The sequence below is a fragment of the Cydia amplana genome, chromosome 2 (assembly GCF_948474715.1).
Source record: "Cydia amplana chromosome 2, ilCydAmpl1.1, whole genome shotgun sequence".
NCBI lineage: Eukaryota > Metazoa > Arthropoda > Insecta > Lepidoptera > Tortricidae > Cydia > Cydia amplana.
In genome coordinates, this window is record NC_086070.1 from 11335926 (window position 1) to 11362440 (window position 26515).

Below are 26515 nucleotides of genomic sequence, written 5' to 3' on the forward strand. Positions count from 1 at the left end.
TATAAAAGGACAGGACCTAGCCTACCCCGTACAGTCTCTATTAGAAGATCTCAGCCACAAACGTAACGATGTTCAAACTGGTGAGATATTATTGTTGTGCATGTGCGATTGTCACAAATAATAAAATATTGAAACAATTATCTTCGAAATAAATTAAAAGTGGAAAAATTTACTGACTTGGACTTGAACCCATGACCACTGGATCACTAGTACAGTGCTCTGCCATCTGAGCTACCAAGATCGTACCCAATTCAGCGAATATTTCCACCATATATGAGCCCTAGGGAGGCTCTTAGGGTCTTGGTAGCTTCAGATTGGTTCAAGTCCCACCCAAGACAGTGAATTTTTCCACTTTTAATATATTTCGAAGCTTAACAGCATCGTTCGCAGATGTTTCTGCTTAATACAAAATTAACAATTATCTTCTTTGACGACCGGTCTGGCCTAGTGGGTAGTGACCCTGCCTGTGAAGCCGCGGTCCTGGGTTCGAATCCCAGTAAGGGCATTTATTTGTGTGATGAGCACAGATATTTGTTCCTGAGTCATGGTTGTTTTCTATGTATTTAAGTATTTGTATATTATATCTATCGTTGTCTGAGTACCCACAACACAAGCCTTCTTGAGCTTACTGTGGGGCTTAGTCAATTTGTGTAAAAATGTCCTATAGTATTTATTTATTTATCTTCATCAATTGACATTTATAATTAAAAAAGCGGCCAAGTGCGAGTCGGACTCGCCCATGAAGGGTTCCGTATTTAGGCGATTTATGACGTATAAAAAAAAAACTACTTACTAGATCTCGTTCAAACCAATTTTCGGTGGAAGTTTACATGGTAATGTACATCATATATTTTTTTTAGTTTTATCATTCTCTTATTTTAGAAGTTACAGGGGGTTCATTTTACCACTTTGGAAGTGTCTCTCGCGCAAACTATTCAATTTAGAAAAAAATGATATTAGAAACCTCAATATCATTTTTGAAGACCTATCCATAGATACCCCACACGTATGGGTTTGATGAAAAAAAAATTTTTGAGTTGAAACTCAACTGACCTCTGAACTGAAGACCAAAGTATGGGGAACCCCAAAAATTTATTGTTTTTTTTCTATTTTTGTGTCAAAATCTTAATGCGGTTCACAGAATACATCTACTTACCAAGTTTCAACAGTATAGTTCTTATAGTTTCGGAGAAAAGTGGCTGTGACATACGGACGGACAGACAGACGGACAGACAGACAGACAGACAGACAGACAGACATGACGAATCTATAAGGGTTCCGTTTTTTGCCATTTGGCTACGGAACCCTAAAAATGAGCATACCTATTAACTCATATGTGACATTAAAGAGTCCGCAGCAATCTCTGCCGAATTTCACCTTCTCATTCAAACAGAGTATCGTCGTTCTCATTTTAAAACTACGTATTGGATTATAATGAAACTTTGCGCATACAATGTCATGAGATATAATTATTATCTATGCCTATAATTATATTTAATTTGTTATTATTTCAAGTAGTCACACTACTATATAAATTATAAACTGAAATAAATGTCATATACTAAGAAAAAGTGACCCAAGCCTCTAATGCCCCAGGCTGGAATCCATAAGCCAGGGGGCGCCATAAGCCTTCAGTATGAAGTGCATATACTTGGAAAAATCCGACCTATGCCGCTCTCCCCCGGTGGCCGAGAGGTAACAGGCACCTGCCGCGATAGCAGAGGACGCTGGTTCGATTCCAGCCTGGGGCATTAGAGGCTTGGGTCACTTTTTCTTAGTATATGACATTTATTTCAGTTTAGAATTCAATGATGTCATTACTAAGACATAATGTTAAACTAAGCGTACCTACCCAAATATGTAGGTAAACGAAGTATGCATAATATGTGAAATCAAGCAAATTATTCTGGCATTATTCCCTTCCACTACATTTCAAGTTTCCAAAACAATTTCAAGGGACCTTGAAGAAACAAAATTCTTCAACAATAAACTCAGGTGAAACTTTTCTCAAGCTAGAAATGTAATTATTTATTTTCAAAACAATTTACTTCGTTGATAAGACGAGTATTTCAAAGTTAGTGAACATTTTGTTATTGCGAATGCTATATAACGTTTTTTGGAACTAGGTACCTAAATGATAAAGATTTTACAATCAGAAAGGATTTTTGGGGATTAGCTATACCTTCTTCAATATTAACGATAATAGTCAATTTAAATAGTTACTATGTAATCTCAAAGGGATTTCACATTAATTGAAATGTTATAGAAATATATAATATTACTTACTTAATATAAACAGTGTTTATAGATGATACAGCATAAACTCTCACTATTTAAACTAAACATAAGTACGTAATATTTTATTGTTTATAATAAAAACTAGTGCCTATGCCAATTCTTGGGATTATTTGTCAAGCGGACACAAAAGGTTCCCATGAGCCGTGGCAGAATGCCGGGACAACGCTAGGAAGATGATGATTTATGGTTAACCTACATGGGATTATAATCATTATGAAGCTAAATAGTTAACGCAAAAATAATTGTTAAAGTTCACAGATAAAAACATAGAAATCGTGTTATTTATTTACTTACCTACCAGACGATATTGTGGCTGCCAGAAGATGAATGAACATTTTTTTTATTTTTAAAGACAAATTAAATTTGCAATACAATACCTACATATATCTGATATATCTCAAACCAATATTTTCAAAACAAGGTAATTCTCTAATTTCAGCACGCTACTGATTACTTGTGGTTATTGTATTAGTATCCCTTCAATCTGCGAAAGTCATAATTTACAATCTCTCAACAATAAATAATATTTGGTGAAAAATACTTCTGCCAAAAAAAAACAATTTTGATTCAATTTTTAGGGTTCCGTAGCCAAATGGCAAAAAACGGAACCCTTATGGATTCGTCATGTCTGTCTGTCTGTCCGTCCGTATGTCACAGCCACTTTTTTCCGATACTATAAGAACTATACCGTTGAAACTTGGTACGTAGATGTATTCTGTGAACCGCATTAAGATTTTCACACAAAAATAGAAAAAAACAATACATTTTGGGGGTCCCCCATACTTAGAACTGAAACTCAAAAAATTTTATCCATCAAACCCATACGTGTGGGGTATCTATGGATAGGTCTTCAAAAATGATACTGAGGTTTCTAATATCATTTTTTTCTAAACTGAATAGTTTGCGCGAGAGACACTTCCAAAGTGGTAAAATGTGTGTCCCCCCCCCCCCCCCCCTGTAACTTCTAAAATAAGAGAATGATAAAACTAAAAAAATATATGATGTACATTACCATGCAAACTTCCACCAAAAATTGGTTTGAACGAGATCTAGTTAGTAGTTTTTTTTAATATGTCATAAATCCCCTAAATACGGAACCCTTCATGGGCGAGTCTGACTCGCACTTGGCCGCTTTTTTCTGACACCGTAAGTCAAATTTTTAATCTGGTAGCCGACTTGACAAATGATTTAAAGGGGCCATTTTTTCACGTTTTCATAACCTAGGTATCTGTCAAACTTTCGTTTGATTTTTCAACTTGATTTTGCAATTTGTGAGATAGGTATGTAATTATGTGTGAAACGGATAACGTTTTCAGACGCTCATTGTCGCCTTCATTGCGGTTGCGCAAGCCGGCGTGATCGCACCCGTGGTCCCTGTTGCTCACGTGGCCCCTGTGGTGGCCCACCCCGTGGCGGTGTCTCACACGAGCTCCGTGGTGCACCACGGGCACCCTATCGTGCACGCAGCGCCGCTGGTGCACCCCGTCCCGGTGGTCCACGCCGCACCCATTGTACCAGTCGTCAGGCACCACGCGCCCATCATTGCTGTCCATCATTAATTTTAAGGAGGAAGTACACAGATTACTTAGCTCAAAATTAATAGACCATTTGTTTCGTTTACTTCCATAAATTAAAAATATTATTTAATTATAAAGATGATTTAAGTATATAAATGTTTATTTTGCGTGGCACTTTACACGCACACTATGATCAAGCATTGTTTTGCATTTAAGAGGGCAAAACTTATTATTCGTGTGTACTTAACTTATATTATTCGTGTTTATTATTTTATATTGTAGGTACGATATCTATGATTTGAATTTATAATAATAAAAATATTATAAGACGAATTGTATTTCAATGAATACACAAATTGACTAAGCCCCACAGTAAACTCAATAAGGCTTGTGTTGTGGGTACATCATAGACAACGATATATGTAATATATAAACATGTACATAGAACATTATACATGAATCAAACAAATATCTATGCTCATCACTTCATACGCAGGGGTACTACCAAGTATTAAGGCCAGACAGGTCGTCATGACAGAATAACAAAATAATTAAGTATTCTGATAAAAACACATCGCCTATCGATGCAGTTAATATTTGATGTCCTAATTTGTTTTCATTTGCGTTGTAAAAACTATTAAATATGTGTTAATACTTAATAGGTATGTATTTCTAACCGAAGTGTGATTTCAATCACTTAAATAACAAAAACATTATAAAAAATCCACGGCTTCATTTCGCTTTTGTGTACCTAATTTGTGTCTAGTATACACAAATTGTGGCCTTGGTAGTATTACAAACAAGGTTGTTACTTCAGATTCAAGGCCAGGTTTATGGATAGGCTGTCTATATGTACATAAACCCAATTACTCTTCTTATAAAGTATCAAAGACGAGGCATTGAACAACGAAAAATACCAGGTTAGGTTCTGAATTCGGGCGGAGGCTATTACTAACATAAGTAGAACGAGAGAAACGTAAAGCATAATTTTAAATACAACCATACCCTACCCAATGACCTTCTAGAATACGCATAAACGTTGGGGACCCATTGGGCACCGCTGCTTCTCCGGGAAGCTTCAAGGATAATTACTATGGGCGAATAATGAGACCCGGGGGGTTGGGCAAAGAGACACTCCTACAAGTAACACATATTTTTGACAACCTTGGTCCTTTGGTTAATGTGACGTGAACGAGGCATTGTCGAATTAACTTTGGATTTACTGGCCTTTAGGTAAGGATCGCACCTACACATTTAATTCATGGATTTTAAGGGTAGCCCCGATTAGAATTGTGTAGTTGAAACCATGGACCTAGAATATTACGGACGGACTGTCACCTAAGACAAACTGTGACACTGCAATGGCGGACGGTTTGAATGTATGCGTGTAGACGAGTGTTACCATGTAACACAAATTCTCCCCTAGTGGTGAAACAATTATTTTTAATATCGTCCTCGTTTTCAAATAAAAAAAATAGGACAGTTTTACGTTAGACTGGTAATTTCCCGATACTAAGGAGCGATACTTAACGTTTGTTTGTTATGTATTATAATTTTTTTGTTGAAAACCAGATATGTTTCAAGTTAAATGTATAAATTAAAAAACATGACGAACTGATTTCATTACGATGCTAAATATCATTAGGTATTGAAAATAATGTTTGCACAATTACTTTGTGATTTAATTTATACATTTAACTTGAAACATATCTGGTTTTCAACAAAAAAATTATAATACATAACAAACAAACGTTAAGTATCGCTCCTTAGTATCGGGAAATTACCATACCGACCTAGTTTGAAATGCACAATCAATAATTTAACCATTTACCTAAATGATCTCTTAATACATAATGATTTAATAAGAAGGGTATCAATTACCCTACTTTCGGGAAATTACCCTATTCATGTTACTGGTCACACTCCTGTTTTGCAGTTTGATAATTTATAAACAACAAATTATCGTGATTTTACGTACTAATTGATAAACTTAAGTATGAAAAGTTATTCCGTGACTTTTTTTCTTTCGATCGGTACAATTCTAGCAGGAATTAACTACGCATGCCGGCATATTTTTATATTTTTCTTCGACATGTTTACTTCAATGACGTTTCGATTCGTCTGACGGCAAACTGGTGGATGTGGGCTGTCAATGTGTGTGTGTCACGCGTAAATACTTAGAAACTGGCGGATGTTGGAATCACAGTTGTGTTGTAAGCGAAACTCTGTCCGTAATATTATAGGTTCATGGTTGAAACGATTCGATTTTAAATTGCTGAGTGAATTAATAATTTATATCTTTTACTAATATGGCTTTTGTTTTCGATAATGTTTAAAAGGTTGCAGGTATTTAGTTGTAGGTACATAGTTTTGTTATAGGTCAAGTTGTATAAAATAAACTATCTTGATATGTGTGTCTAAATTAAGAATTAACCTCCTGTTATGTATATGGGATAATAAAGATCATGCCTGCATTTTATGTCATCTTTCTGCATGTATTTCGAGAACGATATATTTTGCTCTATACTTACAGCTGCTAACCGAAGTTTGAACCCACGATATTTGACCACCACACAGATACGAGTATGATAGGAAGCCTAATGAGATCCTTGTTGAAAAAACGAGAAAATTTAAATCTGTGTGATTCTTCTTCATCACATTCATCATAACTCGGTATAGTTCTGTTATCGAACTACACGCCTATGATGGTTAAGCAATCGTGACGATAATGACAAGACCAAACCTCAGGTTCTGACGTCGTTAGATGATAAAAGACTGGCGTTTTATTTTGCCATTCTCGCACGATAAGCGCGACTATAAACACACATCCTGCGTAGATAAAGCAAGTTCCAAACAAGCAAGGCCGAGTTTTTCACGCTCACGGAGCAGACAAATGCCAGTACCTACTAAACTATTCCAATCTAAGTTTACTTCAGCTCGTGCTGACAAGTGTATATGTCGGCGGCAGATCGTAAAATCGGGCATATTGAGATATTCCTAGGCATATCATGAAACGCCGCCATTTGGGCATTTCTATTTAAAGTTGTACCCTTGAGTTTTTCGCATGTCCCCTTACATTTTTTGCGATTTACTCTTAAGACGAATTTTTTAACTGGACAAATGATGTTTTTTATTGAAATATATTATATGGACACATCATTTATTAAGTTTAATGCTCAATAAATCACTTTTTTCTTACTTAAAATCAGGTTTTTATATATGATAAAATCACCCCGTAGTACTGTCCCCTTCACCGACTTCAACTTTTGATGGACTTTCACACATATTTTTTCTATGAAGGCAACACCAAGTAATGCATTCCTGGCATAGTTTAAATGTTGAAAAATGCTTAATTGATGAAAAACAGCTTTAAATACATCAATAATAGGGTTTAAATTCGATAAAACCGTTGTCCCCCCAAAATAGCGAATCGGACTTACTTAGTCCGGGTTGGTTACGCAGTTTTCGCCAAGTAGCGAAATATTTTTTACCAACATTTTAGGTTTTATTTTATCCTGGCAAACCTATGACCATACATAAAGCTTATTTAAACGTTAAATTTGATTTGAAACGGTCAAAATCGCGACAATCGTGACCTGCTGGTGTTGACATGTAATTTTACTCAATGTTTTGTCCGTTTTGTTCAAGAGTTTATGCAGCTTAAACCTTAAGTAACTGAAATACTGTTTATATTAAATAAAACTATGTCTCATACAGTTATTTGTCAAGTAAATAAGTTGAATATTGTGGTTAGTTTTGTATTATTTTGAATATATTTAATTCTGGCCCAGACAAATCGTTACGTCCGTTTGGTAACAATTTGAAGCGTAACATATAGCCGGACTAGAAAAATGTAACCAAACGGACACAGTAAAGTCGCACGCACATTGAGTATATGTAGTTTTTACCGTGACTTTATCTGTACTTATTTAATTCATGTGCAATAAATAAGTAATATTTTATGAAGAAATATTGAGTTTTTTTATGTCTAAAACTCTATCTACTGATTTTAGTACATATATTGTAGTCCTTTTTTTATTCACTGAGTACTTGTGTAAATTTTTGATTATTGTGATCTCGTCTTTACTTTATCCATTAAGTTACATGGGTGTCCATTTGGAAATGTCCCCTTGTTTTCCAAAGTGTTTTTATTGTTTATTTAATGTTTTAAAGCTAAAATATTTCATTTTTTTGACAATAATCACATGTTTTGTTAATTCTAATGATTGTTATTCGTCACATCGCAGTAATGCCAATAACTATTTAATAAACCTAAAAATAAGGTACGATTTGGGGTCACCTCGTAACCAAACCACCTAAAGTTCCCTTTTATGAAAAATGTTTGTTCTTAATCGGTCAATGATGATTGTTTTTAGTTTTTTTATTAACAGTTCTAAGCTTTGAACATAAAAACATTTGCTTCAAGTATGTCCTTTATTTAGTACTACATCAAAAACCATTTGTAACCAAACGGACCACAAAAAATAATTAAAAAATTAAAAATAAACAAAAATAAAACCATAATAAAATAGCTTAATATAATATCTTTTTAAAAAAAAGGGAACCGCCTTCAAAAAACCAACCCACTGAAAAGTACAAAATAATTTTTATATGGCACCCCTTTACGTGTCCAGTCCCTATCCCACGGCGTAAAGCAAATTTTTGCCAAAAAGTAATTAATACCTAATCATAAGAAAATTAATAATCATCCGGGTAATTACTTAGTTTTTGAAGTCGGTGCCAAACTAAAATTTTTGAGAACCGATATTTTAGACAACGAAGAACGCTGCACTTACGTGCATTATAAAGACATACTTAGTTTACTCATTAATTTAGTTCTTGTAGGTACTAGGTACTCGTATTGTTTTTCTGATTGGTAGTAAAGACTGTTTTTGTTGGTTTGGCACCGCCTTCAAAAACTAAGTAATTACCCGGATGATTATTAATTTTCTTATTATTAGGTATTAATTACTTTTTGGCAAAAATTTGCTTTACGCCGCTTTATTCACAATTTTCTATCTCGCCCATCAGTCTTACAGCAATGTCTTCATACAGTATTATGATCCTTAAATGTAACAGGACTGATTGGGCAGATATAAAAATGTGAATTAAATTTCACGTTTTCTCCATACCTAGTAAATGTATGCAAAAGTTTTTATTAATTTGTGGCTTTTTAGTACATTATCGAAAGTTGACCCCTAGGAAACTATTGATACTGGATAGGAATGGAATCGATTGGCATACAAAAATAGCATATGAAAAATAAAAGTTTTCATTTTCATACAACTTGTATGTAAGTTTTCCTCGATTTGTGGCTTTTCTAGCCGGAAATTTTTCTTGCTTCCATACAAGCTTTTGATTCTGAATAGGAATGGGATCGATTGGCATCAAAAAAAAAGTTTGTCAAAAATGACCTTTTTCTCGAAACCTGTATGTTTTTTTCAAAATCTGTAAAAGCCAATCTTCATTAATTTGAAATCGAGGGAAGGTCTTCTAAGACCATTTTCTCGTAGCAGCACGGGATCTGGTAGCTGCCCTCACTGACCCAAAAAGAAAATCCACCCTGTATTATCCAACGTCCCTGAACTTACACTTATCGCAAAAGCTATGCATTTAACTCTCGTTCTTGGTCCTAAACGTTCAAATTCACTAAAAGATTGCTCCCTTAAACCTTCGCACAGATATCGAGTCCCTAACGGCACCACAGGCACATGAGGTCTATAGTAAATTGATGTTTTGTTCTTTAGTAGAAGGTTTATCCTTGGGTTGGTAGTAACTGTTGAGGTCAATTCACTTCAGGAAATGATGAAAGCTTTTGAAAGATGGTAAGGCATAAAGTCAATGTAATTTTTGAAACAAAGTAAGATATTTATTTTAATGCCTAATAAAAATAAGTCCAATATATTCTTAGGTAAATTTCTATGAAACTCATCTAAAATGACTATTTCTTCAAAAATAGGTTTTTTTTCCTAAAGGAGTATTTTTGTGTCTTTTGAAAATGAACACTGTTTATGCCATATACCCTTGTTCATTACAGGATTATATATAATGTGTCATAAGTGTGACAAAAACAGTTACGTCCACACCCACACAATACCTAATGAGAATTTAAGTGTTGGGTTTGGATATATTCTAGCGTAGGTATTTCATTCCATGCTTGACTTGTTCAAAGTCGAAACAGTTAACAAAGTCCTTTGAACATTTCAACTGCCGTCCCGTTTCGATTGTTTGCCATTAATTCAAATTTTGATTTACATACTCGCCCGACACAATGGCAGGGAAAGCTGCTGACGCGCGCGACATAAAAGTGTGCACAGTCAGGAACATCCAGCGCGCCAGATTTCTGTCGGATGTCCGAAGGCTCAAGGTTACGTCCACGGCTTAACTCCGATAGTTTGCACAGTTCAGGTTATATTCATTATCTAGATACCTATAAGTCGCGGCTGTGAGCCGCGTCCGTCAGCCGCGTCCGATAATTTGTTTCCAGCTGAAGCAATCTCAGTCAAGGTCACCCGTACCGCACCCCATTCGTCATGTCAACGTCACAGTACACCTGTAATATTACCAAAGCAATGGAAACAAGACATCAATCCTAATAAACTATTAGGTATCATTCATTTTAAGTATTCAACTTGTTACTTTCACGTTTATTTAACTAAAGAAATTTCTCATTACTTTGACCATTTTACAAAAACAGCTTCTTTGCTGCTTGCAATAGGGCTGATTCTCTGCGACATATAAGAATGTACGATTGCAAAAAAATACGAATTTATTCTATTCTGGCAAAAGCGACCAACGAAGCTCATCAAATCAAACAACAAGGCAAATGTTACTACAGCCGAAATAAACCAAATTAGCCAAGATGAAAGTCATGCAGATATTTCATAACATGCCTGTTCTGTATAATGTGCCAGAACGCAGCCAAGGACGCAGTCGAGATTTGTCGTGTCAGGACTCAGGAAATTGCAAGGCGTATTATGTTAAAGCGGTCGCGAGAGATTTGCATGATACATCGTTTGTAATTTTTAGGGCGATAGAAACGAACGGCCATGAGAGGAAATTTTGTCACGTTTTTGAGGCTGCATATATTGCTCATACGGTCGTCGTTACGGTTGATTCAAGGTTGCATTGATCAGCCTTGGAGGATATCGAAGCACTCAGTAGGTATATTTTAGCATTTCTTTTACCCATGGGCTGCGTTTCCATCTGTGAGATCCACTCGTAACTTTTACGTAAAAATATGTGTTATGGAATAGCTGGCAACTACGTGGATAACTGTCATTACTCTCAGCGACATGTCAATCTCACTTAAGTGTAAGATATTGCTATTAGTTGGTACTTATTCAAAATTTCATAAAAATAAATCACAAACTTCCAATTTATGCCACAATATTTTTGCTGAAAGTCTACCCAAGAATGTTGGCTGGTCACAACACAAGTGATTTATTCTGATTTTATAACAAAAAAACACGACGATGCTTTCGTTTATGGCTTTTATATATTTTTACATACTTATTTCAATATTTTTATCAATTTTATCGAGTCTTTATTTTTTGTTTTATGTGACATTTGCCACGCCAAAAGTTACACAATTTATTACAGTATATCGCCCGCGAGATGGATTAACCGTATTTTTAACTGTATTATTTTGGTATTATTTAAAGAGGGATAGGTATTCTATATCGCGGGCGAGATACTATCACGGCGTTCTTGTGCTGTGCCTACTAATAATATCAAATTTATAGTTTGTAAGTTTAGGATGCTCCTACCGTATATTCTACTCGTATAATAAGTTATATTTTTTGAACAGAACAAAGTATTTCATCCTCGATGCTTCATAAAAATACATTCTAATTAAAAAAAAACATCTTAAACTGATTTCACAACACAACTTTGACACCCACCCACTATCTTCAGATCAAGATCCAAGCTTGTGATTCTGAGTAGAAATAACATAAAAAATCCCAAATTTGAATCCAAAAAGTGTAGGGGACAACAAAAAAAAACGCCCAACTGCGTCGAAATATCGGCAGTTCATAAACAATATATAAAAGGTAATCACGGTCCATATTCCGGTCGATATAAGTCTAGTAAAACGATAGATTATAAATTAGTTAGCATGCTTTTAATAACGTTCATTATTTTAATTTTCGTATAGGTACTTAATTTAAAATTAATTGAAGTACAGCGTCGTTATAATTTAATAGTTATGACATTCCACACGAATAGTTTACCTTTCCCGTATCGATGATCTACCCTTGGTCAACATATTTCCCATGATTTAATTGTTTACGTGGGAAGAATCCGAGTAGGTCAGTAGGACTATAACTAACCATGAAAGACGTGATCAGAATTATAATAACTCCTCATATATCAATTACTTGCAGAGTAGGTACTAGCCTCAGGAGAACCAGTATATGAGGGACATCTGGTTATAAATACTTGTCACGGATCTCGGGGCCAACCTCTTTGATATTTGCGCAAGCCGAGTACTGTAAGCAGTAAAAATGTCAAGGAGGAATGTTATTGCTCCCATTGGGGTTGGTATGTGGAGATTTGGATTTATGAAGTGGTAAATAGTCCTCGGACAGCATTAATTTTCGCATCGATACAGAATTTAGGGCTCCTGATATCCGTGATACACGCCGATCCGTAGCTACGGGTTCTTCTTCTTAAGCCCGGCGGTACTAAGATCACGAATTTCACGAACACGGCAAGGTACGTACCTCGTACCTGCGTTCGCGTCCGGTTTCACGTGACACGCCGTGACACGCCATGATACGTAGCACGTACCTGCGTTCGTGTGCGGAGCTTCGGGCTCGGTTCCGTTGGATACTTACTTATCGCACGTCTCGTAGGTTCGACACGCCCGGGAGAAAAATAAATAAGGACTAAGTATTATTGAATTGAGTTACCACTTAGTATATTGAATACGGGACGTTCGTCGGACAAACATTTACGTGTGAATTAAACTTAAATTGTATTTTTTGCATCGATTTGAATATAATGGTTATATCTAAATAATTTATGGGGTTATTCTGTTTTCTGTATAATCAGCTATTGATTTTAGTCAAAACTAGCGACCTGCCCGTTGCATTGCACTAATATAAATATAAGGTGTAAAACTCCCTAGTAAGTATCATTATAATTATGAACTTAAGCAACGCTATGCTACTGGTTGTTATTATTAAATCAAGAGAAGACATTTTTTCTGTTAAGTATTAATTAAATGAATGAAACATACTTCTAAAAGCTTGCTACTATCAAAGAATATAACGTAGCCTAAATATAAACAAGGCAATCCTAATTCAAAGAAACAAAAGGGTAAATTTCTGCAAATCTTCGGTAGGTATGATAAAGGTAATACAGGTAAACAAATTCAACAAAAACATATGTATGGGGCCACGGAAAAAAAAGTACGCACCTGCAGTTCTTATCAGTTTCGAATTTTCGGCACATTAAAGAGTACTGTTTATTTCTAGATTGAAGGTAATAATGACATATTATTGTTAGAGTGTTTTATTGTATGACTAACAAGCTAAGCCAACCTACCGGGTTTTTTAATTTTAGTTGATTTATTACTGATTAATATTTAAAAGGCCGTACTATTGGAAATAAATTTTAATTCAAAAGTAATGAAACGGAATTAGAGCTATGAATAAAAAACTCACGATACATTTTTATTCGTAGCTCTTAGAGACCGCATCGTATCTTCACTCAACGTCGCGGGCGGACCGAACCGGCGTGTTCTTAAGATACGTGAAGCCGTGATCACGCCTACACGGATCTACACGGATTCACGTACCCTAATTTCACGTAACCGAATGTCACGTGCGGAACGGACCAGAAAACCGTTGCCGTGATTCACGAAACCGGGCGCACGGCTACGGGTTCACGAATCACGGACACGACCGCGAGCCCTATAAACATGTGCATGGAATAAGACATAAATGTACTTTATTTGGCTAGTAATACACTTAAAGGCGACTTCAGTACGAGTACGTATATTTGTGCAAGTGTATAAATGTGATCATCTATTTTATGCAAAACCCATTTGAATGTATTATTTGTACAGAGCCACTTATTTAATCTTGGTCCAGAGTATGTACTTTTGTTTTGTTTTTGGGACTATCTGGATATGTTTAAATTGTAAATGTACAGTTAATCAACCGGGGTAAATGTCATAATGGAATTATTGCGTCTATTTGTTTTTTTTTTTAAATAACGTTAGTTACTAAAGCTTGCACCATCTACATATAAAGGCCTGAACTACCTGATGAGCAACACGTAACATAGAGGGCGTTTTGACGAATCGTATGCAAGTAGTCAAACCGGGTGCATGAGATTAGTCAATAAAGTCCGTTTAAATCCTTGATTTTCTTTAATTTTTGATAATAATTAGTAATAAATGTGACCAATTATTATTACTAAATATTAGGTATCAAACATTAATAATTAGCTGCTGAAACGTACGACCACTATTTTTGTTAATAATGTTTTTGTTTTGGAAAAAGTCCATGTCTAATTCTTGGAAGTATTTTTCAAACGTAGCAAAATGCGTCAGAAACTTTGAGGTAATTGCGTCTGTGTAACGTATTTGCCCTAATGTTAGTAGTCAACAAAACTTTTATTTGATACGTAGTTTTAACAGTATATAAAATAATACATTTACAACCTTTTAGACGCACACATTTTATGTACATATTTTTTGTGTAAAATTAACAACCTAGACGAAAGGTTGACTGTTTAGTTAAAACTTACTTAACTAAACTTACAACTTGACTAAACTTAACTATTTTAGCTAAATATTAACTACCATGTTATCAATTCAGCCGTTAAGTAGTCACGTGATAAACGTAAAAATAAAATCCCTCGAAACATTTTTTTTATCTGAAGTCTTTAGTCAAAAAAGGTTTACATCATCTGATAATTAGGTTTGGCCAAAATGCGTCAACAAAGTAAAGACGCATGTTCCCAGAATATGCTATTTTTTATCAAAGGTCTTTAATACTTGTTTCAGATCGCTTGTAATTATTATATTTACTAGAAAATCTAGAATACTGAATTGTGAATACGCTTCATGAAGTTTTGAAAGTCTAATCGTTATTATTTATAAGTAAATAACTTTAAAAAGACGCAATTTTCCAAACTGGGACAAAAATTCCCGGTTTAAAAAAACATCCTAAATGTTGTTTAATGAGCAGCAAAAAAGTATCTTCTTGAATAAAATTCTCTTAGTAAAGAGTTCTATAAAGTACAGAGGGGAACAATATTTCTTTACACTAATTCAATATTTCATAACTTGGACTTAAAAGAGAACAAAAAATACTGAAAAACAGTGTGTTCTTTGCCACGGTTTTTTTTTATATGATGCATCAAATTCAATAGACATATATTTCCTTTAAATTCGGACGCTCAATAACATTACTAGGTAGGCAATAATTTATGGCTTCTTCGAAACTAATATAATCCGTAATCCTGAACAATCAATGATTGCGTCCATAGGGATTAATATTATTCGAATGGTCAAAGATCAATCAGAAAGTTACAAGGTTTTGATTATTATCTTATATCTATTTCAACTCCAATATTGAAATGATGTCGAAGGTTGTATCAAAGTCATTACAAACAGACTTCTGCAGTCCTTGGGCTCATGGTCTGTAGCCGCAGTGCAGGTCAGGAGCTCGACGACACAAATAAAAAGCTTCAATTCTTAGTGACCTGATATAATTTTCCAAAGTAGGTACTGGTTTACAAGGGTTCTTGCCAAAACGGTTAAATATAGAAGTGGTGTAGTTATTGTATGAAGGCTGATGAGAGAGTGATTTGCAGTATTTGATCAGTACAAAAGGTGGTTTAAATGTAGGTACCTCTAATTGGCCGCGATACAAAGTATGTGGAGCGCCCCTATTGGTGCTTAAGAAAAAGCTTCCGAATACTAGCCGAGCCCGACGGCCGCGTTTAGCTACGCATTAGGAATATAGGTATTGACATTTTATACAAATATAAAGGTTGCGTTCGCAACATGGTCGAATACTTAAGGTGTAATAATTATTACTTGTCACGTTAGTCACGTTGCCGAAATAACAGTCCGCTAAAATCGTAGCACTGAGATAGCTACAAATTAGAAGCACAGGAAACCTTATTAATCCCACTTGATGGTGGAATCTTTGTTTTCTTGGTAAATAAAAAATATGACATCTTGCTAGGTTGCTACCACGATAAAGGGGTCATGCTTCTTTGCAGCTAGCTTCCGTATAAAGTAAATACAATACTTAACAGTAAAACACTTTGTCTCTTTTTACAGACTGAAAATACTTTTTTACACAACTATATGTATTTAGCAAATTTAGGAATTTATTGTTTATTTCTAAAAGCTCATTTACTGTCCAGACGGTATACCGAGGTATTAAATAAATTTAATAATATGGTTTGAATTGCCTTGTAAATGCTTCTGGTTAATAAAAACTATTCGCATCTGATGCATTAATACTTTTACCAAATTATTTATTTACCTACGCTGTGATCTTGTCAAAGGTTTTCTACGTTTGCATGATCGCATTAAACTTTTAGGTCTCACCGCGTAAATATGAATAATAATATAGGTGTATTGCTTCTTTAACTTGAGCCATCGGCCATAAAGCAAAAAAACTCGCAGGAAATTTGAAATTCCTGAGCAACGAGCCAAAGCATTTCTTGATTCGTGACCTTTAAAATAAAGCGCCTCCAATATCCCCCGACGCTGATACGTGCACAAACGTTGACAACCCTCACATGTGTGCTCAATTTAAATGAATTCTCAGGTTTAAAAGAGCTTGATTCAATGATCATGTTAAGCTTTGTCTCATTAAGGTAAAAAGACTATTAAATGTAAATATTATAAATATGTCATGTATTTTAAGTAAATAAATATATATGTAGATGAATATCAAGGACCTAGTAAAAATAAACTTAGGGGAATATGGTTACACCGGATAGTTAAGGAAATTAGATCCTGATTAATTGTTTTGGGCTAGATATATTTTGAAAAGTTTTAATATCAAATTCAGCAAGTCATTGTAGGTAAGGTACTTGCTGAATTTGATATTTAAAGTTTTCTAAATAACTATCATATATCATAAACTTAATGAGATCAAATAATTTCTTAATCCGATTTCACCCCTTCTATGCGGGTGAAACCGGGTATAAAAATATCAAAGACTTTACTTAACATTTGTAATTCAAGGAAATTAAAATAGCTTAGGTACATGTGTATTTTACAAGCCATGACTATGTACAAGCTTGCAGTATTTCTTGAGCTAACTTTCATGATTTATTATTGTAATTGAATGAATTATTATTATTTTATTATTATTGCCTGTAGCATGAGCCATTATTAAACTTAATAAGATTAAAAAAATACTAAAACGTGTATCGACGTATACCGATATCATCCCGTATAAACCCGACGGCCATATTTTTACAAATCAAAAGTTTTACGCAACAATATAATGTTTAGTATGAGGAACACCATAAAATTGATTAAGTACTTTAAACATGCACTGTTTTGACGTAAATTATAAGCATGCATATCCTCATAAACTGGTTTGATACGTGATAAAAATAGTAATAAAATTAGATCATACACCTTTATATTACTACTAGCTGTTGCCCGCGACTTCGTACGCGTGGATTTGTAAATTGGTGGTTATATATTCTACATTAGCTTAGAACATTATGCAGCAAAAGATAGCAGTAGGGACGGTTAATTAAGTATTATACAACTTAATTATTAGATTTATCTTTCACAACCTGGCTACGGAGTTTCAAGCCCCAAACTGAATAAAATTGTTCTCGATATAATCCCTCTCAACCCCCAGAAGATTTTCAAGTCCACTATGTAATAAAACCTACTACGTATGTAACTACCTATTTACGAAGCTTGAAGTTCCTAATTTTAAATAAAATTTGAACCCTCTACCAACTTTCAACCCCTTTTTAAACCGTTTAGGGGATGATTTTTTAAAAACTCTGAAATCACTTTTCTTGTATTCTAATAATATTCCTTTATACAACGATTCAAGTCCCGCACTCAAACAAATTTTCAACCCCTTGTTCACCACCTTGGGGGATGAGTTATCAAAAATTCTGAAATTCGTTTTCTTTTCTTTTTATAAAATACCTTTTTACGAAGTTTCAAGTTCCTAGCTTTAAATAATATTTGAACCCCATACAAACTTTCAACCGTTTTTAACCGTTTTAAGGGATGAATCTCTATAAACGCTGAAATTACTTTTCTTGTGTTGAAATGGCTTTGTACAAAGACTCAAGTCCAGCACTCTCAAAAATATTTGATTTCCATAAAAACTTTCAAAAAAATCATACAAAATTCTCATATTGCTATTTGTCCATATTAAATTGTCTTTCACCTGTTAGTGTTTGATCCTTTCGCATTTTCTCAAAGGTTAGCTGAAAGAGATCCCTTTTAGGGATAAGTTCGCCTTTGTACGTAACATTCTTATTTTTATTTTGTTTTTGTCCGTTTTATGTAAACCTGTTTATGTGCAATAAAGTGACATACATACATACATACATACATACTTTCAACCCCCTTTTCACCACCTCAGGGGATGAATTTTAAAAAACGCTGAAAAGTAGTTTTCTTCTCTTTTAATGAAATAACTTTTCATGAAGTTTCAAGTTCCTAGCTTTAAATAAAATTTGAACCCTATAGAATCTTTCATCCCCTATTAGACCCTTTTAGGGGATTAATTTTTAAAAACGCTGAAAACACTCTTCTTCTATTCTAAAAATATGTCATTATACAAAGATTCAAGTCCCGTACTTAAAAAAATGTTTGACCTCCATACAAATTTTTAACCCCTTTTTGATACGTGATAAAAATAGTAATAAAATTAGATCATACACCTTTTTTACTAGCTGTTGCCCGCGACTTCGTACGCGTGGATTTGTAAATTGGTGGTTATATATTCTACATTAGCTTAGAACATTATGCAGCAAAAGATAGCAGTAGGGACGGTTAATTAAGTATTATACAACTTAATTATTAGATTTATCTTTCACAACCTGGCTACGGAGTTTCAAGCCCCAAACTGAATAAAATTGTTCTCGATATAATCCCTCTCAACCCCCAGAAGATTTTCAAGTCCACTATGTAATAAAACCTACTACGTATGTAACTACCTATTTACGAAGCTTGAAGTTCCTAATTTTAAATAAAATTTGAACCCTCTACCAACTTTCAACCCCTTTTTAAACCGTTTAGGGGATGATTTTTTAAAAACTCTGAAATCACTTTTCTTGTATTCTAATAATATTCCTTTATACAACGATTCAAGTCCCGCACTCAAACAAATTTTCAACCCCTTGTTCACCACCTTGGGGGATGAATTATCAAAAATTCTGAAATTCGTTTTCTTTTCTTTTTATAAAATACCTTTTTACGAAGTTTCAAGTTCCTAGCTTTAAATAATATTTGAACCCCATACAAACTTTCAACCGTTTTTAACCGTTTTAAGGGATGAATCTCTATAAACGCTGAAATTACTTTTCTTGTGTTGAAATGGCTTTGTACAAAGACTCAAGTCCAGCACTCTCAAAAATATTTGATTTCCATAAAAACTTTCAAAAAAATCATACAAAATTCTCATATTGCTATTTGTCCATATTAAATTGTCTTTCACCTGTTAGTGATTGATCCTTTCGCATTTTCTCAAAGGTTAGCTGAAAGAGATCCCTTTTAGGGATAAGTTCGCCTTTGTACATAACATTCTTATTTTTATTTTGTTTTTGTCCGTTTTATGTAAACCTGTTTATGTGCAATAAAGTGACATACATACATACATACATACATACTTTCAACCCCCTTTTCACCACCTCAGGGGATGAATTTTAAAAAACGCTGAAAAGTAGTTTTCTTCTCTTTTAATGAAATAACTTTTCATGAAGTTTCAAGTTCCTAGCTTTAAATAAAATTTGAACCCTATAGAATCTTTCATCCCCTATTAGACCCTTTTAGGGGATTAATTTTTAAAAACGCTGAAAACACTCTTCTTCTATTCTAAAAATATGTCATTATACAAAGATTCAAGTCCCGTACTTAAAAAAATGTTTGACCTCCATACAAATTTTTAACCCCTTTTTCACCACCGTAAAGGATGAATTTTGAAAAACGCTGTAATTAGTTTTCTTCTCTTTTAATGAAATAACTTTTTATGAAATTACAAATTCGTAGCTTAAAATAAAATTTAAACCCTTTACAATCTTTCAACCCCTTTTTAACCCTTTTAAGGGACGAATTTAAAAAAACGCTGAAATTACTTTTCTTAAGTTCTAATAATATGGCTTTATACAAAGATTCAAGTCCCGCACTTTCAAAAATATTTGATCTCCATACAAACTTTCAACCCATTTTTCACCACCTTGCGGGATGAATTTTTAAAAACGCTGAAAGTATTTTTTTTGAGTTCTAATAATATGGCTTTATACAAAGATTCAAGTCCCGCACTCTCAAAAACATTTGATCTTCATACAAACTTTCAACCCCTTTTTCACCACCTTGGGGGATTAATTTTTAAAAACGCTGAAATTATTTTTCTTGAGTTCTAATAATACGGCTTTATTTTTTTTTTTTTTATTTTTTTTTTTATTTATTTATACAAAGATTCAAGTCCCGCAATCTCAAAAATATTTGATCTCCATACAAACTTTGAACCCCTTTTTCACCACCTTGGGGGATGAATTTTTTAAAACGCTGAAATTATTTTTCTTAAGTTCTAATAAAATGGCTTTATACAAAGATTCAAGTCCCGCACTCTCAAAAATATTTTGTCTCCATACAAACTTTCAACCCCTTTTTCACCACCTTGGGGGGTGAATTTTTAAAAATGCTGAAATTAGTTTTCTTGAGTTCTAATAATACGGCTTTATACAAAGATTCAAGTCCCGCAATCTCAAAAATATTTGATCTCCATACAAACTTTGAACCCCTTTTTCACCACCTTGGGGGATGAATTTTTTAAAACGCTGAAATTATTTTTCTTGAGTTCTAATAAAATGGCTTTATACAAAGATTCAAGCCCCGCACTCTCAAAAATATTTGATCTCCATACAAACTTTCAACCCCTTTTTCACCACCTTGGGGGGTGAATTTTTAAAAATGCTGAAATTAGTTTTCTTGTTTTATAATTTAATACCTTTTCGCAAAGTTTGAAGGTCCTAGCTTAAAATAAAATGTGCACCCCAAGACAAACTTTCATCCCCTTTTTAACCCCCTTAGGGGTTGAAATTTTAATAACTTTAAAATAACGTTATTTTACTATCTTATGTTATGCCTTTATAAGAAGTTTCAAAGAATTTGTAATGGATCCCATCTTTCAACCCCTTTTTAACCCTGTTAGGGGATGAATTTTTAAAAACGCTGAAATTACTTTTCTTATTTTCTAATAATATGCCTTTGTACAAAGATTCAAGTCCCGCGCTCAAAAAAATGTTTGATCTCCATACAAACTTTCAACCCCTTTTTCACCACCTTAGGGGATGAATTTTCAAAAACGCTGAAATTAGTTTTCGTGTATTTTAATAATATATCTTTTTACGAAGTTTCAATTTTCTAGCTCAAAATAAAACTTGAACCCCATACAAACTTTCATCCCCTTTTTAACCCCCTTAGGGGTTGAATTTCTCAAAATCGCTTCTTAGCTCTTATACATTTTATAAATGCAACCTAGTGTCCAAATTTCAACTTTTTAGCATTTGTAGTTTCGGCTCTACGTTGATGAGTCAGTCAGTCAGTCAGTCAGTCAGTCAATCAGTCAGGACACGTGCATTTATATATATAGATATTTCTGCGACACACCCGTTAAACGAAGGACAACACAGTCCGCCTTGGTGACCGTCCTATGCCTGTGCTAAGTACGAACACCTAACTTGCCAGAGCGAGTCAGCAATTTTTTGCTTGCTATCAGGTTTCATTTCCCTTTCCCCTACAACGCCTTAAATTAAGCAAGTAGAAACTTGTAAATAAATATGTGTTCATCTTAACAAATTCTATAACCTTAAACGGTTAACATTTCCAGAACAGTTCGGAGTTTGCCAAACATTACAGGACCTTGGTTTCATAAATTGCAGCAAAAGGTGTCCATCGATCAAATTTTTAAATTAATCCGAGGTCCCCGTTGATAAATTTTCGGCACGCGAGGTCAACGCTTGGAATGCAGGGGCTGCTCAATTGTCAACACGCACCGATATATTATAATAGGGTCTATCACTACCGGGTCAAGGTGCCAGGACCCAAAGATTTGGGCCGCATTTCAGATGCGACCTTCGGCTTTTTTCGGGACAATGCAAGTCAGACACAATCGCGCAATTTCGCACAATAAGGGCTTGGGTAGGTTGCAGTCATCATTGCCTCTGGGTAGGACTCTGTATGAAAATTATTTCGGGTCCATTGGGTAAGAAAAGGTTGAAAGCCAGACATATTTGTAGACTTGTTGTAGTGTCTTGTTCGCTTTTGGCATTTTATTTCAAGAAAACTCCTTTGCTCCACAAAAAGATTTTTTACAGTTTTAGCGAAATATTGAACTGACTGTTTGTTTTAAAAATTTAAATTTAATGGCCTGTTTACTGTTAAGTCTCATCTCATTATAATGACAAGACCCAAGATACATCGTCATATTACCTATACATATGTAGATTAGCTAATAGGACCTATAATATAGTTGTCGAACCCAAAAACTAAATATGAATGAAGTGACAAGGAGCTACTGACCTGTCTAAGGAGACTGCGACGAGGCTGTAGACGGAGGCGGCTACGGACAGGCCCTGCACGTAGGGCACCGTCTTGCACATGAGCCATCCCAGCACCCATGCTGCGGACGAAAATAACACGCGTTCAAATCAGTTATGCCGGTTGCTGTTGTGGATCCAAAATCAAGGCAGGTATAGCATTAAAAAATAGAGTGGTTTGAAATTGTGTCATCTACCCCACACTTATTCATAAAATTTTCGTCGGGTAGTTACACATATCTCTGTTTTGACATTTTGCTGGGACATCAGTTAGCCGCGACCACGACCAGTGAAACCTGTGTCGAAACGTCGGAAGTAAAGGTAATAATAACTCTGCTACATACACATGAAACATTCTGAGTGCTCTCTTGATCGTTAGTCGTGTAAAAATCGTTTACGCTCAAAATGTTAGCGAACATGATTATTTACGTTAAACATGTAACAAGTAGCCGTACCACGAGTTGGCACTTGACGTTTACGTTAGCAACTGCTTAAATTCGATCGCAGTCCATCTCGCTCGCACTGATGTGTTGATGCGATAGAGAGAGAGATTGCGGTCGAGTTCACGCAGTCGTTAACGTAAATATAAAATGCCAACTTGTGGTAGCCGTACTGGTCGATTCAAAACTAAATCCATTAATATAAAAATAACAGTACTTATACAATTAATCTCATCTAGGATTCATACATTCATGACCTTACTGGAGTTTTTTTTTATTTCACTATTCGAGATTGAATTTTGGTATACCTACCTCTATAAACTAAAATTACGATGAACTTACAATTTGTTACAACTAATAATAATACATGGAATAGGCTATTGAAACAACAATAATGTTCACATTTCGGATTTGGAGCATAAAAAAATAAGCTTTACATTTTGCAAGTGTTACAAGTTACAACGCCTTATAAAAGTATTAATGCTATTTCAACCACCGTAAGTGCCGTTGTGATTGTAAGAATAAGTAGGCGTAAAGTGTAATACAAGCGATTTTATTATACACATAATATATAGGTACCTACTTAATAAGTGCATAGTAATATTATATTCTAATGCACGTATCACCTACACAAGACAGCTTGGTAAGATGTAATTATTTAGTTTTAACTTCAACTATATTTAATTATCGTCATTGGTTGGTAGATAAGTAAAAAAGTTAATGTATTAAAAAGCCTAAACCCTTTAGTTTTAATAAAACTTATTTATTCTAAAATATTCTAGTACGTAGGTAATACGGCAGTAGGTATAAGACAGAGAATTGGAGATAGACCTAACCTTCGTACACCGTAGGTACCTACACCCCCTACACCTATGTTAATGATAATAATGATGTTTTATGTTATGAGTCACGCGACCATTTGTCCACTGTACTGTAGCAACTTATTTAAGTTAACCAACTGTAAAACACATAATAAAGTTAGTAATGGCAAGCAATGAAATATTTTTGCGTGCATCAAATATTTCATACCTACCTGTCATCAGCCAACTCCTTAGTCGTCACAGTTTCGCAAAGAAATCGAATCGAATACGGTAACATAGCCTAATTCCGATTGAAAGTATAGGTCATTAAAATTTCATTATGGAAAAACAGAACACCTAGCATCTTTACAGAACCCAAGCAACAAGTTGGCACAGGTCACCAAATCAATATTTACACGCCGCCCTGCATCTAAAACTGGGCCAGGTCACTGTACTACCTGTGACCCGCAGCCTTGCAATCTTCCCTTTCACTCACACTCACAAACACCACCGATTCCTTCTCTTTCGGTTGGCCTTGTCCCATCACGACGCATTACAATACAAAAGTTGGAAATGACAGAACGTCTTCAATTAATTCTGTACCGTAGACGGGCGAGGTAGAGTCGCGATTTCCTTGTAAGGTGAAATGCAACCGTTTTGGCTGTATCGATTTAACTTAGTTAATAATGAATCTGATTTCGGTTTAATGATACAGCTGCTTGTGATTTGTTTCTTATTACCTATATTTTTAACCTTGACCTGCAGTTGACATCCAATAAAATAACGTAATAATACGATTACTGTACTACAGGTAATATTTAAATCAATATACCTACGCGTATTTACATATATTATGTGTGTAAGATATATGTACCTATAGATAGAATACTTTTTATTCGCACACCTCAGTAAAGGCATTCTTGTTGAAGAAATGTCATTTTTAACACTGATAAATCATATCCATAACAAATCCAGGTCAAATTCATAACCTGTTATTACAATCAGAATACACTATTTAAGTGATTACTACTCACAATGGTCACAAAATTGATATCAATGGTCTCGGTAACATATTTTAAATAATGTGAAATAAAAGGAAGAGATTATTTGAAATAAAACTAGGTATAAGCTGTTATGTTGCCAACGTAGCAGGTTTTTTTCTAGGGTTTAGTAGTCAACTAGGAACCTTTACAATTTCGCCGTGTCTATTTGTACGTCCTTGGCTTAGCATACTGACCGTTAGTGCTAGAAAGCTACAATTTTGCATGAATAGGTATATAAAATCAAGTTTATATAAAAATGGGTAAAATAAAAACTAGGTAGGTATTTTTTTCAGGGTAGTAGGTACCCAACACGGCAAGTCTTGGTTTAAACTGAAGTATAGCTGGTCAACCAAATCTTGTCAGTAAAAAAAGGCGCGAAATTCCAATTTTCTATGGGACGATATCCCTTCGCGCCTACATTTTTCAAAGCCGCCTTTTTCTACTGTCAAGATCTGGTTGACCAAGTATATATATCAAATCATCCCGATATCGTACTTCCCGGGAACCAGACGACCAGGAGCCCTGTCCTTGAAATCCGGTTCTGCGGAAATACAATATTGTCGACGCCCACTCCATATTATTTATTGCTTTCCAGCCGTTTGAGCTGGCCACCCCAGGGAATTTATAGCGGGTTCACGCGATGTTGCCAAAATTTACATGGTTTTCGCGTAATTTATGGAGCTTTGTACATCTGGTTCGTTTTTTGCGAATTAAAGGCGGACGTCTTTTTGTGCCAAAGGGTGGGAGCGCTTACTAACAATATTGTGCCCACAATACTGACGCCATAATTTACATGTACTTAAAAAACTACTTATGTATTATACTAGCAAAAAGCAGAGCTTTGTAAGGGCTCGCGGAGTTTTTCTAAAGTCTATTTTTTTATTCGGTAGACTGAAATGACAGTTAATAGTATGAAATGACATTTCATGTTCATACTATTAACTGTCGTTTCAGTCTACCGAATAAAAAAATAGACTTTACCTAAACGTACCGGACTTTGATCCAGTCCGAGGCTTGTTCCATGTTCGATCGAGTAGGTATGTAATAAGTCCGTTAAAGACGCAGCTATAAGTGAGAGCAAGAAAGAAATATACCTACTAATTGGACTCCGGTCGCTGTCCGGTACGTCTGTCTGTTACCGCTTTTACTTTGTCCATTAAAAACGTGTCCGGACGACAAAATCAAATTGCCAATATCATCCACACGTAATATACAATTTCATAAGCGCTTTATTACTTACATCCTACACGGTCGCCCAGTACTTTTTGTAAGGAAGCCAACTGGCTTTCCTACATAATGTTGGGTCAGCAAGCCAATATCCTTGAATTTATTAATGCGTCCACACCACACAATTGAGCGTAAAACTATCCCGTCTGGACACCTACACCATCGTGTGCCTATATTGCAACAAACCTGAGTTCCACTAAATACTGCCAGGGTTCAGCTACAGCTCTATCTTGGGTACTGCTCTCCCAAGTGCTAAAAAAAACGAGTCGGATGACCAAAACAGCGTTTGCCTATGTTGCCCCAAACCTGAGTTCCAAACTGCCAGGGTTCAGCATCAGCTCTATCTTGGGTACTGCTCTCCCAAGTGCTCATTCTGATGAGTCGGATGTCCAAAACAGCGTGTA

The 26515-nt window shown here is 34.9% G+C and overlaps 2 protein-coding genes across 2 annotated transcripts in view; one reads left to right on the forward strand and one right to left on the reverse strand.

The window, feature by feature from the left end:
* The window catches only part of LOC134658310 (neuropeptide SIFamide receptor-like), a 116975-nt gene that overhangs the window by 40694 nt on the left and 49766 nt on the right, over positions 1-26515 (reverse strand). Inside the window, exon 2 of the mRNA XM_063513944.1 lies at positions 22585-22684. Within this exon, the coding sequence (XP_063370014.1) occupies positions 22585-22684 (100 nt within the window). The remainder of the gene's footprint in view (positions 1-22584; positions 22685-26515) is intronic.
* Positions 1637-3898, forward strand: LOC134655345 (A-kinase anchor protein 14-like). Its single transcript, XM_063510797.1, has 2 exons — positions 1637-1695; positions 3608-3898. The coding sequence occupies exons 1-2, from the start codon at positions 1637-1639 to the stop codon at positions 3855-3857; spliced, it is 309 nt and encodes a 102-aa protein (XP_063366867.1). The 3' UTR covers positions 3858-3898.

Coding starts and splice junctions, on each gene's coding strand:
- LOC134655345 (XM_063510797.1), top strand. CDS start 1,637: ATGAAGTGCATATACTTGGAAAAATCCGACCTATGCCGCTCTCCCCCG. Junction 1,696..3,607: donor TCTCCCCCGGTGGCCGAGAG/GTAACAGGCACC, acceptor AAACGGATAACG/TTTTCAGACGCTCATTGTCG.